Source organism: Podarcis vaucheri, assembly GCF_965113315.1.
Source record: "Podarcis vaucheri genome assembly, chromosome: 2".
NCBI classification, from domain to species: Eukaryota; Metazoa; Chordata; class Lepidosauria; order Squamata; family Lacertidae; genus Podarcis; species Podarcis vaucheri.
Genome location: NC_138760.1, coordinates 84,318,867 through 84,335,774, shown reverse-complemented (window position 1 = coordinate 84,335,774; position 16,908 = coordinate 84,318,867). Strand labels below are relative to the sequence as shown.

The 16,908-nt window shown below is 39.3% G+C and overlaps 1 protein-coding gene across 2 annotated transcripts in view; it reads left to right on the top strand.

The window, feature by feature from the left end:
- Positions 1 to 16,908, top strand: part of NUP210 (nucleoporin 210) — a 90,759-nt gene that overhangs the window by 50,709 nt on the left and 23,142 nt on the right. For both annotated transcript variants that reach the window (XM_082211852.1, XM_082211853.1), the window contains 10 exons: positions 7 to 135; positions 1,458 to 1,585; positions 2,636 to 2,771; positions 3,836 to 3,898; positions 4,420 to 4,599; positions 8,974 to 9,054; positions 9,261 to 9,392; positions 10,573 to 10,731; positions 13,867 to 13,952; positions 16,586 to 16,760. In XM_082211852.1, coding sequence (XP_082067978.1) covers positions 7 to 135; positions 1,458 to 1,585; positions 2,636 to 2,771; positions 3,836 to 3,898; positions 4,420 to 4,599; positions 8,974 to 9,054; positions 9,261 to 9,392; positions 10,573 to 10,731; positions 13,867 to 13,952; positions 16,586 to 16,760 — 1,269 coding nt within the window. The remainder of the gene's footprint in view (positions 1 to 6; positions 136 to 1,457; positions 1,586 to 2,635; positions 2,772 to 3,835; positions 3,899 to 4,419; positions 4,600 to 8,973; positions 9,055 to 9,260; positions 9,393 to 10,572; positions 10,732 to 13,866; positions 13,953 to 16,585; positions 16,761 to 16,908) is intronic.

Genomic DNA, 16,908 nt, shown 5'->3' with positions numbered 1-16,908 from the left:
TTTTAGGTGTATCCTTTACATCCAGGGTCACTGTCTATAATGATTCATGATTTGTGCCTTGCTTCTACTACTCTTGCCAAAGTGGAAGTGCATGTGTCTGATATACAAGTAGTATCTGTTGGAGTTGTTGACAAGGTTAGTATTCATTTCCATGTGATTACTCACATACAGGGGAATAGCATGTTGGTTGCACTTTTAGCCCTACCCCCAACTTTGTGTTGGCTTCCTTTGAAGAACCACTTGCAGTGGTAAAAAATGTAGGTGCTCTGGGTGATCGTACATCTGCACACCTAGGTGTCTTGATCCCACAGCACCCTTACCTGCAAGCAGAAGCTTGTGCATCAAGGTTTCCTTACAGACAACCACAACTCAGTATGGGAACCAAATCTGCCAGCTCACTCAGCAGGAGCAGCAGGAGACAAAATGGGAAGTGCTGTCTTGCCTTGCCTGACTGCCATTGCCACCACCACCAACCTGCTCTTGCCACCACTGCCTGCTCTACCGCCACCATGCATGCTGCCACATCTGCTGGTGGCAAAGCGGCAGTGCCATCAGCGCTGATTTCAGGCAAAATCATGCCAATTTGGGGTGTGATTTTGGGCAAGATATTGCCCCAAATGGATGCAATCGTGTCCAAAATTGGCACCAGTGGCAGTGGTGCTTCAGCACTGAACAAAGGCGGCAAGACATCGGCAGGTGTGTTGTCCGGGGGGTTTTGCCACCTGAGGCAGCAGCCTCACCCTGCCTAATGACTGGGCCAGCTCTACTACTCAGAAGTCAACATGGTATTTTCCTTTACGTGTATCTAACATGTTAACAGAACTTATACTGTTGGCTATAAGACATTCTACTCAAGTGGGCTTTGGGGGGGGCTCATTTATTCATTACAACTGGTGACTTGTGGGCTTAATTAGGACATTGAATCTAAGCTGTCCACAGACCCTAAGGAGTCCTGAAACAGAGTAATAGAGAGCTAGTAAAACATACTGCCAAAGATACTGAAGTGAGAACTCACTAGGTGGCCTTCGACAAGTCACTATTTCTCAGCCTGCCCTGCAATATGAGAATACTGACCTACCTAAAGTTATTGAGATAAAGGTCTCATTTAAATGTGATGCAATAACATAGCATTACCTCTGAACGAGACCAAGGTATGCCAAGGGTTTTAACTCTCTAATGTACTGTGTTCCCTGCCCCCAGCCACCACCCAAAAAGTCATCTCTAGCCCCATACAAATATCACAATAATAATAGTAGGCAAGGGTGGCTGTTCCACGTCTGAACGGACTATCACTTCTGAAGAGTAAAGGGAATGACTTCCCTTCTTTTGCTACCTTGCAGTAGCCTGATCCGGGACTGGTAGCTTAGCAACTTATCAGTATTAATCATAAAGGTGTTGACAATCTGGGAGAATTGCTTCAGAGAAAATGTGAACATCTGTAAACAAATGCATTGCAGGTAGAGATTGGCAAAAAAGTTACCGCTTACGTCAGAGTGCTGGATGCTTCCAAGAAATACTTTCCAGCTAAATACTTCGCCTTCATGGACTTAAATCTAAAGGCAGCATCTCCAATTATCTCATTAAAGTAAGTGCTATTTTAATTTGTGTTCACTTATAGGCAAAAGGAACAAAAGTAATACTGCAAGGTATTTGGAGGGAGGCTGTACTGATAGTATGCATTCACAGAAGGGACAAATAGAAATATATTGTGGTGGATGTTAAAGATTATGTTAAACATCACTGCATGGTTTAAGGTTATTATTTATATGTTTTCTGTTGCTTTTCTGTTACAAAATGTTCAAGATGACTTGCAAACTGCTAAAATGAGCAACTCACAAAATGGAAGAACACTCTGTGGAGAAAGCCTATCTGTGCCCATGTTAAGGAGTACTATAAAAAGTATCAGCATCTTTATTTACCAGCAGAAACTATTCAGAGTGGGAGCAAGATGGGCCATGTTTGGAAGGGAGCTCCAAAACTGCCACTGCTGAGGAAGTGTACTTCCACAGACCGGACTTGGTTCTTCTGAAAAGTCTCATTTTGGCAGTTGGGGAAATGGCAAGGAGAACACAGTGTATTCTCTTCTAGCCCTAGTGTTCCATAGCTGAGCTGCCAAGCTCACACATGTGTCTCTCTGACTGTTGTCTCCTCGTGGCAGCAGCTGTATTGCTGTGGTGAGGTGAAGGAGGTTGTGGCAGACGGAAGGATTGCACAGCTGCCAAAGAAGGTGGCAGAGCTGAGCAGAGGGACAGAGCAGATGGAGTAGAGGCCACAAGCCAGATTGAAAGACTGTAAGGACTGGGACCAACCCGGAGGCCTTCAGTTTCTCATTCCCTTCCACTCAAGGGGCTTTATTAATGCTGTTCCAAATAGATATTTTCCGTGCCTGTTGAGCACATTGGTATTGGCAGTGCTACTTGCTAGGATGTCAGTGCCTCTTCCTTGACAAAACCTACTTAAGATTCAGTCAGCATCTGTGCCATTTTGTTTTTAACTTGCCGCTGTTGTATATTGTTCTACTTAGGACTTCATCATTAGCAACATAGAGAGATGCAATTCTAGACCCCAGTGCTGAATATTGTCTTCATTGCTTTGTACGTGGTTTGTCCAATTAATGTATTTTCTTAAATTTCAGGCCTCTCGGTGAAGCTTCTGATGAATACACTGCTGCTTTTCTAGTTCATGGACTGGCCATAGGTCAAACCAGTCTTACAGCGTTTGCCACTGACAGATATGGAGAAAGGATCAATTCAGCTCCACAGCAGATTGAAGTAAACATTTTAACTCTTAACAGATAATGCTTTCTGGTTTCCTTAATATGAGGCTGCTTGGTTTCTCAAAAAAACTACTTCTTTGATATGAATAAGATGTCTGAAATAAGTAAGTAAGTAAATAAGTATTGGTATCATTAAGCAAGAATATAAGCATGGTAATTCCTTCCACGTATTTAGCTTTCCAAAGCCAATAAATGCATTATAGTTCCCTGGGCAATGGTAGTAGCTAACCAGTGGTGCTCCAGATGTTTCTGAATTCCCATTAGCACCAACCAGCATGGCTGATAACAAGCGATAATTGGAATTGTGGTTCAGGAACATCGGAAGGGCTACTGGTTAGCCATCTCTGCTATATAGTTGTGTGTGTGTGTGTGTGTGTGTAGATACAGAAAGGCCCAAAAATGAAGGCTAGATGGGACTTGATTGGGGGAGGGGAGGAATAGTAATAATAGGGAAGGATAGCATAAATCACAGGAATATGTGATGAAGGTAAAAGCTCATGAAACAAGCACAGAATTTTATGGAACCTTCAATGAAAATACTGACTCATGAAAATTATAACAAAATGGAATTTGAAGGTAAGGTCAATTAAAAAGAAGAACAATTAAAAAGAAGAAGAAGAGGGGAAGCCGGGCTGTAGATCTCATGGGCCAGAGCCACAATAAGTGACTAAAAACTACTAAATGGCATTTCAGAGATGGAAAATGTAAGGTAAGGGTGAAGGAAGGAGATTTGAAAATGACCTGTATTGGAGAAGAGGAGGCCCTCAGCACCATCTCATTCCTCACCACAGGGAAGAGTAAAAGAGGCATAATTAGGAGCATAAACCAAATGTCCACATGGATGGTAAGGCATAGTGGGAGGTGTTGCTTGTATAGTCATTACTGTTTTTTCCAGACATAGTAGCTGTTATTGATATAGAAGGAGGAGAGAACACATGAAAGAAAAGGAGGACAAGAGGAGGATTTGGATAAGCAGAAGAACTGCAAACACTGAAATTTAAATGGATATGTAACCCTTGAAAAGTGGGCCTTTATTAATGCTTGCCCTTTCACTTCTAGGTCTTTCCTCCTTTTAGGCTGATGCCAAGAAAAGTCACATTGCTCATAGGTGCAATGATTCAAGTGAGTTATTTTTAAGATTATTGCACTGAATGAATCGTTTCTTAGTAAACCATCTATAGGTCTCATCATCCCAGACCATTGGCCATACTGGTGGGGCTGCTGAGAGTGATCATAGAAAGAATCTGGAGGTCACCAGATTGGGCAAGACTGCTCTATCCTGCCATGAACTGCACAGTCAATGGAGATTAACCTCTTGAAAAGACCTCTGCAGTAAATTAGAACTAAAATGAGGTCCTCCTAATAATCTCTTCACAAGTCCCAGGCTGCATTATTTTCAGATGAAACAAATTCTGATCTTAAGATACAATCCAATACTTTCCCCCCCTTTCACCTGACAAGCATTTAGTGACTTTCGAATCATCCTTGTAAGGGATTTTTAAAAAACAAAACAAAAAAACATGGTTTGGTTATGACTTAAGTTTTTGTTTCACTTTTGCAAGGTTCCTTGAATCTTCAAGGATCTGAGCCCTGTTGTATGTAATTACTGTTAGTAATTAATTTTGTTTTTTCAACAAACACAGATTACCTCTGAGGGAGGACCACAGCCACAGTCCAACATAATATTATCCACCAGCAATACCAATATTGCCTCCGTCAACAGCAGTGGCCTTGTAACAGGAGTGTCATTGGGCAACAGTACTATAACAGGGATGGTTCAAGCTGTTAATGCAGACACTGGTAAAGTTGTGGTTGTATCCCAGGTAACGTTTAGAGATATGCATATATTGTAACCTTGAGCTAGATTTTTTATCTTATTTATTCTGCATTTTATTCTATAACCCAGGCTTATACTTCCACGTTGAGTACATTTACACATATAATAGACTGTGGTCTAGACATACTTTTTACATTGTGAATATGTCAAGTGAGCTCAGAATCATTGTAGTTCACCAAAAGGTCCTACTTGACATAGCTGTTTGGAACAATTATCTGTTCCTTTTCTTTTATACAAAGGCAGAGGCTGATAAACAGTTCCATTAAAAGCTATAAATGGATTCTCAAATGAAACCAGTGAAGGAAAAGTGCCCAAGATGCAAATAAGAAACATGTTATTCTTGGCAAAGCAGAGGAGACTTCCTGTCAGGAAGAAGACTGTCTTGACTTGTACATAGTGATGATTACTGAACTTTGAATCAAGACAGCTGCAGTTCAAATTCGTTGAAGCAAGCCCAATTCAATATGGCCGTCATTCTGCACTACCAGCTTTCCAGTTCAAAAACCTTAGAACATAACCCCCATTTTGAAGGAAAGTTCCCTAAGTGCAGATGCTGGCAAAGTTAATCTTTCCCTCAAAAGTTATTACATGACAGGCAACAGTGGAGGAGCACTTCCAACAATGTAGGCTTCAGGCCTAAAGCTTGTTCCAAGTATATACAGCAGCAGCCAGCTGGCAAATGAAGATAAGATCCTGGCCAGCTCAGTGGCAGCATCAAAATAAAAAAGCACCCTCTTCAGGGAAGATAGCTCAAAAACAAGCAGGGGAAAGTCCAGACCTCTATACCCACACCGCATTCCTTGGGGCAGGTATCTTCAACCTTTTCAAATCCAGAACCCATTTTTAACCCAAACAGGCACTTAGGGACCCATTTCTTAATCTTTAACTACATATTTGTATGATGGGACTAGCGGGTCCCAACTCACCAGCTGAAGACCAGTAGCCTAGAGCAAATGGAACTGATGGCTGAGACATATTGAAGTAAAATATCACACAGAGCATAAAGAAGGGGGGGCAGCAAAAGAAATATAATAAGGCATACCTCAATGAGAGTTCTTGTAATTAAATATCACTTACATAAAGTGCTAATTTTTGTCTTGTATTTATGTTTTGTAAATTATTTACTGCTTTCTGCCATCTAGGTCTAGAAGCTGCTTGCAGTGATAAAATATACAATATACAAAATTTAAAAGAGAAATTAATCCTCAAAAATTTAAAACATCAGTTTTAACTCATTTACTCCTTTCTTTTCTGAAGGGGTGTACTTTTGTTCATGTCCGTTTTCATCTGTACCATTCACTACTTCTTAGCCTAGATACATTATGGAGATTTTTAAAGCCTGAGTAAGGACTGTAAATGATATGCATATGGTTTTACAGGCCTTATTTCATTCATCTCAAGAATAACCCTGTATTCTGATACGTATTCTGATATGCAAGATATATATTCCCATCAGCTATTAGATGAAGGAAAGAGATTGAATGAGGGGAATTTTAACAAGGTCATCCAGTGAATCCGTGGCTGTTCTAGGATTTTATCCAAGTCCAAAACTTGACATAAATGTTATGTTACTTCCAATTACGAATCCCTCTTCAATCTCTTTGCCTGCCCATCTTTTTGTCTCATAAATGCTGCTTGATTTTACTTTATGGTGAGCAATAATTAAATTATTGTATAAGCCTGTGGACCTGAGCCTGATATCCAGCCTTAAAAAGTCATTTTATAACAAAGAACCTGAATCCTGTTCTGTTGATATATTACTTTCCTTTCCTGGATTCTGATGTGTCATTTATGGACAAGCACTTCATAATAAGCTGACTTTGATCTGTCATTGAGTTTTTATAGTGTCCTGATTTATATATCACATCTGTAGTTTCATCTCTTTTGTCAGCACAGGCATACCTCAGTTAAACTTAAGTTTTTCCAAGACTTTGTTTACTGTTTTTTTTAACTCGGTGGGGAAGAAAAGCTTTTAAAAATAATGATACAATTCACAGCAAGATTATCTGATATTCTATTTAATCATAATTATATGAAAGTAGATGTTTATTAAAAACTTGTACCTCCTTCCTTTCTTCCAGTGGCCAGTTCAGGATCTGGCAGGTTTTATTTTTAAATTGAGACATCACATTTCCAAACAAAATAGAAGTGTGGATTATATACTTCAAGCCTCTGCCTGCCTAAACCTGTTAGTGGATATAGGGATTTTGTCAGGCTTTTGGTCAGTTGAATGTTTTGTCTGTTGATGTTTTCTGGATTCCTTGCTTTTATTTGATGTTATTATCTACTGTTTCCCACACATACTAATTCTATGTATTTTTGTATTCACTTTTTGTTTTATTGATCATGCTGTGGGTTGCCTTGAGTGCCTTATTTGTTGCATTCCTACATCACAATAAACCATGATTTATCTTCATGGCAAAGAGTCTGTGGAAGCTTTTGGGTTCACATACCCCTCCTCTCTCTTCGCCTGGCACAACTGCAAGGAGGGGTTTGGAAGATTCCCCTTCTATTTTTTATTAACTGCCACTTTTTGTCATCTGAACATGACAAACTGTAGTTAACATAAAATATGCTTTCTTTGAAACAAACCAGCTTCAACCATTGGGTTATGAAAGTCGCTAGTTTCAACAAACCATAGTTAAGATTAACTACAATTTAGGCTTTGGGCAGAACACTATACTATGGTTAATTGAATGCTTCCCATATTTTATTTATGTATTGGGGGGGAAATATCCCCTCCTTCATCACAAATGATGTCCAGGTGTGAGTCACAGTCAATAAACAAATGCACTCAATGAAATCCTTCAATAAAACATTAAAAGCACATAAACCTCCACTTGAGTTAACCTACTCTCTTTAATAGGCTCAGTATATGAATCCTCATCAAAGGCCTAGCAGAAGAGATGGGTTTTCAACTGGTGCCAGAAAATGAGCTATGTTGGTGCCAGCCATTCCTCAGGATGAAGAGCATTCCACATCTGGGGTGGAGCCAATGAACAGGCCGTATCCCATGCAAAAGTAGCCCCCTCACAGCTGCACCAGAGGGTGGGGAAGGGGAGGAGGACGCAGAAACTTCTAAGAAACTTCGCAATGAGGAATGAGCATACTCACAGACCATAGAATGTTGACTGTTAATTGGGGGGAAGGGAAGCAAAAAGGGGGAGTGTTAGCCCTTTCTCTGTACATATCAGTGGCCGCAGGATGAGAATGTGAGCTCCCCATTGTGGATGAAGGCCAATTGCTACTTTCACTTCTTTTTGCTGCTGCTCCCTATATCAGATTTGATTTCAATTTGCCTTCACCATTGCAGATCTCTCTTCCAGCTCTCTTGTGTTTGTTGTGAATCATCTGGTTCAGGCTTGCACTTTTGTGTGTGTTTTCTTTGTGTGTTGTTTCTGGTTGAAGTTCTCTGGTCTCTTTTTGTCCTGTTTTTTTCTCAGACTGTTGTACTCTGACCAAATTTACTAGTCCTTCCTGGTATATTTCTTCCTGGTATGTTGTTCGTTTGTTTGTTTGGTTTCCTGGCTAGAGCCATAGGCAGAAATCCCCTAGGGTAGATAAAGACACATGGCAAAAGATTTTGTGTGTGTGTGTCCCACTTGTAACAATATATTAAAGAGAAACCATTTTCTTATTTTGAATCTCTTCTATCCAAAAAGTGACATGTCTTACCATGTTTATGTTACAGGTAAATTGCATCCCTTGTAACAAAATTCTGGTTCTAAAACCACAAGTTTTCTGAGCAAAGTCTTGCAACCTGCATAGCTTACTCACCAATATTATGTGCCAGCATAAAAAATATGTAGCTAAGTCATCTAATAACCTCTGCAATTTTTAGCATTTGAGTTTAGTGTTATTTGCTCAGAACAAGTCAATGTTGCAGGTTTAGGAGAACTGCCTTTTCCCTAAAAGCCACCCAGTCAGCTAGCTTTACCCTTACTGAATATTCTGTTGGTGTGCCCTCTTAATGACTCTCCACCCCATCCTTTAGGCAACTCCTTTCACCTTAAGACTCACCAAAGCCTGAATTTAAAATCTTCTCAGAACCACTGAAATACTTTTCCATTCTTGGCTAGCCCACGTTAGTCAGGGTTAAACTGTTGATGAGCATAAAAAATAATAATAAACATTTTATTCTTTTTATTATTCTGGATGGCTTATTGTTCTTGGTCTTGAGATCTAGGGATAAAGCAGCCTAGAATGTGAATAAAAGAAGACAGCCAGGTATCCTAGTGGTTTCTGCATTTATCTCTTCCAAGTGGAGCAATTTATTCAAAAGATACGGAAGTGAAATGAAAATCCAACTTGGAAGCACAATTAATTAAATTAATATTGGACTTTGTGTCTTTCCTTTTAGGATAAAGTGGAAGTTGAGGTAATTCAGCTTGAAGCTGTTAGAATTCATGCACCCATTACACGAATGAAAACTGGCACTCAGGTGAGTTGAATGTAGACAGTTCTCGATTTCATTTTCTTTCGTTCAGTTATGGTCAAATAAAATAGGGCCTGTTTTGACATAATATAATTGGTGACTTGATGCAATTGATTATTACTGCATATATCAACTTATTCTGTGCTTGTGACCGCAGCTTTGGAAAAATGCACTGGGTGATTTCTTTGTTAAAATGTGTGCTTTTCTTCCAGATGCCAGTGTATGTGATGGGCATCACCAGCAACCAAGCTCCTTTTTCATTTGGCAATGCAGTGCCAGGGTTAACATTTCATTGGTCTGTCACAAAAAGGGATGTCCTAGATGTGAAAACAAGATTCAGTGAGGTAAACTTGAAGTTTAAAATTTAAACACAGAGTGAATTTCCACCCCCCAACACACTTGGTGTTTTTCACCCATGGGTGCATTTACTTTGATCTACATTTTCTAATAGCTTACCTTGAAGGCAGCTACAGAAAGTTAATTGTGTTTGTAAATCTTCTTCCTTCAAGTCCCCCCACCCCAATATTTTTTCTCCTGGTGCCAGAAATAATGGTTGCTTGGAGTTACAGGCATCCTTTCCTATGTACAACTGGGTTAACCAATTCTGCTACCTGATTTCAGTGCCATATCTGTTGCTTGGAATGCATCTAATGGGCACCTTCCACTTCATAACAGTCTCCCAGTATCAAATGGTCACTAGGCATCATTCAACCTTAGAGCAATCTCATGGCAAGGTTTGCCTGGTGGACAATCATGGGCTAGGACGGGTTTTGTGTCAAAGTGATAACTAAAGATCTAACTTAAGGTTACCAGACATCCCCGTTTCCCGGGGACAGTCCCCGGATTTACAAATCAGTCCCCTGACAAAATCCTATCATTCCTACTGAAGTTGAAAAGTGTCCCAAGATTCATTGAAAATAATCTGGTAACCTTAATCTATCTCGAGGGTGTAGCACTGATCTAGATTTCACTGCGGTAGGTTGCCGCTTTCAGGTGGCTCTTGAGTGTAAATAGCAAGAGGCTTTGTCACATATGAGCTGAAGGTTCTGCATGTATGCAGTCATGCAGTATCATAAGATTTGTAGCTCCCATATTTTAATGAGTATTTAGGAACAGCAGAGGATGAGCCTTCCTGCTACTTCTGCTGCCATCAGAACTCATTGTACAATGTGGCTTAGTCCACATGCTACATACTGTAGCCTGAATAGGACCTGTAGATATAGGCATGTCCTGATACAGTCTTCTCTGGTGCCCTCTGAACAGGCCCAGCCAACAGATTCCTTTGGGGGGGGGGTCCTAGACCTACTGAGAATTACGTCCTACAATAATTCTGATTTTAAGTTCAGAGAAGAAATCTAGTAGCAACCAAAGTATACCGAAATTTACAGGATGGCTTTTAATGATAATTCTGTTTAGCTCTGTTGTCAGAGCTGAGATCAGGAACCTAAAGAGTTTTGAAGCATATTAGAACCAATATATTAAATGAAATTCCTTCCTTACCTAGACTAATATTTTGTCTTTCAGGCTTCTCTTCAGCTTTCCCCCCAATGCAACTTTGCAGTGGATGTTTATGGTAAAGGGAAAGGAAGAACAGGGTTGAAGCTTGTTGTCAAAGCCCTTGATCCTTCTGCTGGGCAATTTGGCCACATGGTAAAAGAATTGTCAGATGAAATACAAATACAGGTATTATTATATTGCTATTCCTTACAGGGCCATTCTGTTGTGCTTAGTGAAAAACAAGTGTGTTTTAGCTGTCAGGGCCAGTTCAGTACCGCAAGGCCTGTATGTGTGTTTCACAGTTCCACTTATGCACATGGTGGGGAAATTGTCAATGGCTGCATAATTGGCTGTGACCATGAGAAGCTGAGTCTTGCTTGTTTTTATGCTGTGTCTGTGAAGATGAACTCATAGGCAGTATCTGGTAGAACCTCTGGAGCCAGAAAAATGGCTGAGGATTAGTAACTTAAGTATCTCACAGCATCCTGTCCCAGTCCTTAACCAGGAGAAGCACAACGCATGACTCAAAGCAAGTGAATATATGCAAATTTGTTGACATTTGCATAAGCTTGTTGTTTCAGAATCCTGCTCTTCTAGTTACAGATTTTTTTATATAAATTGATTTCATAATATAGGGTACACACAGTCCTGAAGTTAGTGCACTGTAGCATTGGATAAGTACATCAGAATTCTCAGGTCAGTTTAAATGTAGAATTTCAGCCATGCATCTCAAGGTCCTTACATTGGTAAGATGTGTAGTTATAGAGAAATAGGGCTATGAAAGAAGCACAGGTGTCAACAAGATCATGATGCATATCAAGATGAACTCAACATCTACCAGTATTTCAGATCTCCACTGTATTTGGATTTGTTTGTTTTGAATCTGATGTGTTTCATGATAACTTTTCTGGGGTTTAGCATTTATTTTGATGCTCTCTGATAGTTCAGATAGTACAATTATGCTCAACAGCTGAGGTCTGTCACTTCACTCTGAACACAATTACAACAGTGTAGGTCCCATTGATTTCATTGGCTCCTAATTTGAATAAAGTGTGCTTAGGATCACAGCGGAATTAATGAAGCTGAAATGGCATTTTCATGGAGCTAAATAAATTGAATTAATTAAAGCTGGCTAAAAAGGCCAACATACATTTATTAGGGTTAGTTTTTTAATTATGTACAGCAGTGGTGTTCAAATGAATCCAGCATGTTCATATTAAACTTCCAAACCTCCATAAGTATATATAATTTGGAATAATTTTTTTTAAGCTGGTTCAGGCTCCTTTAAATGTATACACAGATAAAGCCCTAAGTGTAAGACATTTGAAGCTGGCATTTTTCATCTATATGCTGGTCCTGATCCAGTTATTGCATACAAGGAAAACCCTCCATGACAACATCAAAACCTGCCCTCCTCTCCCCCTGTGTTCTCCTCACGCTGCCCCCAAATCTGTTCCCAGAGGATTGGGAAACCCTCAGAGGAGATTTGGGTGGCAAGCTGGAGGTGGAATTCGGTTGCACTCACAAAAGTTGTTCCTTGAGTACAACGATGGATATATTATAAGGTATCAATATCAATTGGCAGAGAGCATTGATGCAGCTGTCTTCTGCTTTCATATATCTTTGCCTAAGAGTTGCACCTGCTTTTCCCAGATACTTTATTTTGCACTGTGTCAGCCAAGAAACCAGTCACAGAAGTAATAGGGGGCAAAAGTATATATGGAATACAGACTTCACAAAAATATGCCCGGGCTGCCTCTGAATTTCAGAGAACTATAACACTTCCATGATTCAAAAAACAAATTCTACAGACAAGTCCTTAACACTTACACTGAGTTCTTTTGTCGTAAATGCTTTGTTTAAGATTTGCTGCCCAAAATCTTGTGTGCCTGATTTCAATGATGTCAGTTTGTGTTCTTCCTGATATAAGTTTGGTTTCAGGATGCCATCATTAAGCCATAGATATTTAATAATCATCACTTTTAAAATGGCATTTTTAGGTCATCCTGGTGCAGCAGAATAGTTAGTGCTCTCTTTCCACTGGTTAATGGCACTACAGCTAGAAACTTCATGAGTCTGTATAAGTCTAACAATATCCCTTGCTACTTAGTATTCTGTGCTAGGAGCACCCTGGATGAAAATACTTTGTTTCAGAGCCTACACATTGCAAAACAGTTGAATGGAATCTTAATTTTTAAAAAGTTACATTATTTAACAAATACGGAAATAGTAGCTATATGCATAGGGCTTTTAGCTAATCCCCCTGCTTCAAGTTTGCTGGATGGAAATAATGGTCAAGAGAAATTGCTGTTTAAAGTGCAGCATGGAACATTTTCTTCTTTTCAAATTCCTTTTGCTCTGGTGTGCTGCTCACTATAAGAAAGAAGTTGTAGGGAGCTAAGAATAAGATTTGCAGATGTGAACTGCCTTCGTGTTTGCAGCTTCTGTTATCCTTTATGACGTATCACATGACTCTTGAGATACAATTGCAGCCGGAGAATGTGTTCCTTGTGTGTGCTGGTAGAAAAGTTTTTGACTCTACTGCACACTGAAGTACACTGGATATCAAATTACAGATTATGGCCCACTGGTGTTCATACAAATTTCTTATGGGAACAGAATATCCAAGACTGCTGCTAACCTGCCAGCCCCCTTGTTTTTTCTCTAACTCTTAAGTAACATTAAATGTCTGTGTCTGCCTGTCTGTCTGTTTGTTTGTTTTAAAAGCAAATAGATTTGCTATGGAGCAGTCATCTGCTCACAGTTTTGAAGTTGTGTCTTTGTTAGCAGATAGGAAACAGAGAAAATTCATGTCATACATTTAGAAAGATAAGAACAATAAATTGTTTGGCTCTTATGTACCATGATAGTTATACAACATCTGCGGTATTTATTGTTGCAGTAGCAATTGGGACTGGCTCCCATTCATTTTAGTAAAAGTACCCCACAAGTGGAATTCTTCTCTCTCAAATCTTATCACCCCACATCTTACATCTCTCTGTTGTGAGAACTGTAAAAAATTAGTGAGACCGGACTTACCCTTGTAGAAATCATGCTGGTTCTGCTTCAGCAAGACTTGTTTTGCTTTTTTCTTTGTAATTCTATCTTTAATAATGATTGCCACTGTTTTTCCACAGCAGATGTTAAGTCAATTAGCCTGTAATTTCCAGGATCCCCCTTGGATCTCTTTATAAAGATGGTGTCACATAAGGACAAGTTACATATTTTTGTTAGGAGATCAGCGGTTTCATATTTGACTAGTACATGCATCTATTTGCTACTTTTGTAAAAGCCTGAAAAAAAAAATTCTTCATTTTGTAGGTATTTGAGAAACTAGTTATTCTGGGAGTAGAAGTAGGACAGATCCTAATGTCGCCAAACTCTTTTTTTAAAGTTCAGACAAACAGGTTAGTGGTTATGTTTTTCACATTTTGGTCTTATAAATGATTTGATATAATAATGGTTTTACTGTGGAACCAAAAGCAAAATCATAGGGGGTGGAAAACCAGGAGGAAGTGGGGGGAAGTGTTTTGTGGCACTCTAAAGAATGTGTTTATTGTGGCATAAGTTTTCATGGACTAGATCTCCCTTCATAAAGGCATCTGACAAAGTGAGCTCTAGACCATGAAAGCCTATTTGTTAGTCTTTAAATTGCCATTTTGTGGTGGTGGTAGTGTTGCAACCAACTAGCATGGTGGCCCCTCTGAAATTTCATAGAATCATAGAGCTGGAAAGGACCCTGGGGGTCTAGTCCAACCCACCCACCCCACAGCTAAAGCATCATGACAGATGGCCATCCAACCTCTGCTTTAAAACATTCAAGGAAGGCGAATACTCCACTTCCTGAGGGAATCTGTTCCAACTACAGCGGTACCTCGGGTTACAAACTTAATTCATTCCGGAGGTCCATTCTTAACCTGAAACTGTTCTTAATCTGACGTACCACTTTAGCTAATGGGGACTCCTGCTGCCGCCACGCGATTTCTGTTCTCACCCTGAAGCAAAGTTCTTAACCTGAGGTACTATTTCTGGGTTAGCAGAGTCTGTAACCTGAAGCGTCTGTAACCCGAGGTACCACTGTAAGCATGTTTTTAAATGTTTCATTTTAGCTTTTTTTCTAGAATTTGATTTGTGTTTTTATATGTCACATGGAGCAAAGCTCTTTCATAGAAAGGTGACTAACAAATGTTAATAGCTAAAATAAATGAAAATGTGTTTTTGACAGATGGCAATCTGTTGATAGTTCTAATTCTAGCTTCTGAAACTTCTGATTGTTTACTATGCTTCTTCCTAAGCTTCTGATTGTTTACTATGGGTAGTTAGTATTCAAGTACTTGTCCTTACAAGTATTTTCAATTCAGCTATGTTTAGGAAAATGTAATCATTTTCAAATATAAAAGGAAAAGTTGATATCCACTTTGCAGTGCAATCCTGTACTCAGAGAAAAAAGACCCATTGAGCTGAATGGGGCTTTCTTCTAGGTAAGTGTGTATAGGACTGTAACAAGAAACACTTGAAATGATGAATTACAAATAATTATGGTATGATTTCAAATTACACTTCCTTAGAGATTCACACATACAGACAACTTAGGATAAATGGTCTCCCAAAGAAGTTTTAGTGTCCAAAAATCAGTTATTTGATTGCATTGTGCATGTATGCCTAAGGAATAGCTATTGAATTAAGCCATGCATGTTCAATCTAACTCAGTTGAAATTATTCTTTAAGGGTGCACACATTAACGAATGCATATGCAGTAGTAGCAAAAACAAAGTCCTCCAGATATTGGGGAGGAACATCTCTAAGAACTTTTGGAGGGCTTTAATTTCAGTTTGTATGAAAAAAGAAAATCAGTGAAAGAAAACCATTTCTTTCAGGACAGTAGCATTAATATAGATGAGTCAGTTTGGCATATTAGAACATGAAGGGGAAACTGCCATCGTTTTAAAGAAATGGCAAATGGCAGTTAGGCAATCTGTCCGGAGAAGCAGTTACAAGGGGGGGGGGACAATGTAGTATGTTTTATGGAGACCACACAGAGAGAGCGAGAGAGACATACTGTCTCTGTTTCAAAGGGCGTAAAAGGCCCATCATCTCCATAGATTTGTGCTGCCTTTGAAAATGGACACTGAGTGAGTCTGGCTTTGTAAACGAAACAAATCCTCCAACATGGCCTTATTGTGTCATCTTTGGCTGAATCATCTGTGCTGTTTTGACAAGATGAAGTTCAAGTTGATAGGGAAGATCTTCTAGATGCTGTGCATTTCTTTGGCTATATTAAAAAACACACACAGTGATTTCTATTGAAATAGAAGTGCTTCTTAAAGCAAATGTCTACCGAGCAAAAAGCTCTCTTTTGTGTGATTAAATCCCAACAGCTTCACACTTTCTGTTCGGGGACCAGATTATGCTATCTGGCAGATATTTTAAGATACATACTGGTATTTTACTGCATTTGTTTATATAAAACACCCATATTTCCAGCTGAATAAAACAGCTAGTACTGCCATGTGCTGCATAGAATATGTGTAAGTCATATTACTAGCCTTTGCACTATTTATTATTATTAATACAGCAATGCCATGGAGAGACGTTTTTAAAATCAATGTTGTGTACAAACAATTTCCAGGAAGTTCTGTTTAGTCATGTTCCTGTTGTGTATTTTTAATACCAGCTCTGAACCCGGCAGACTAATCTTACTCTGAAGCCTGTTTATAGGAAATACCTCTGAAGGCAGGCAGCATCCTGGAGTCCTGTCCATTAGTATTCTGAATCAAGTTTACATCAGTGAATGATGACACTGCAGGGCAGCAAACAGCAAGTGGATTGTAATATATGCATAAGCACAGATAAGACGTCTTACAAGGATGCTTGAAATCAAAATCTGAACCCTAGAATCTTAGATAAAAATTCAACAGCAAATCAGTGGTGTGCTGGCATATGGCAACATGGTTTATATAAAATCATGTTGCAAGCATTGAGGTTTGCATTTTAAGAGTCTTAAAGTGGTTCTATTTATTTTTCTCTTTGTTTTATCAAGGGACCGAGTTGCTGCTCTAATTTACCATGTCTTGGATGGTCAGGATAGAGTTCCTGTGGTGCAGATTGATGAGAGAGGCCTCCTTAATTCTGGATCCTTGATAGGACTGTCAACAGTACAAGTAATTTCACAAGAGCCATTTGGAATCAACCAGACCCTTACTGTCACTATCAAGGTAGTGTTTTTGTATTCTTTTCCCCCTGTTCTCTTCAAGGAGATTAGAATGGCGACTGCTATTTGCCTCTGATTTAAAATTGTAATTTCCCATTATTCCAGCTGGAGACAGTAATTGTAACTTCAGCTTGGAAAGTGCAAAAGAGTAG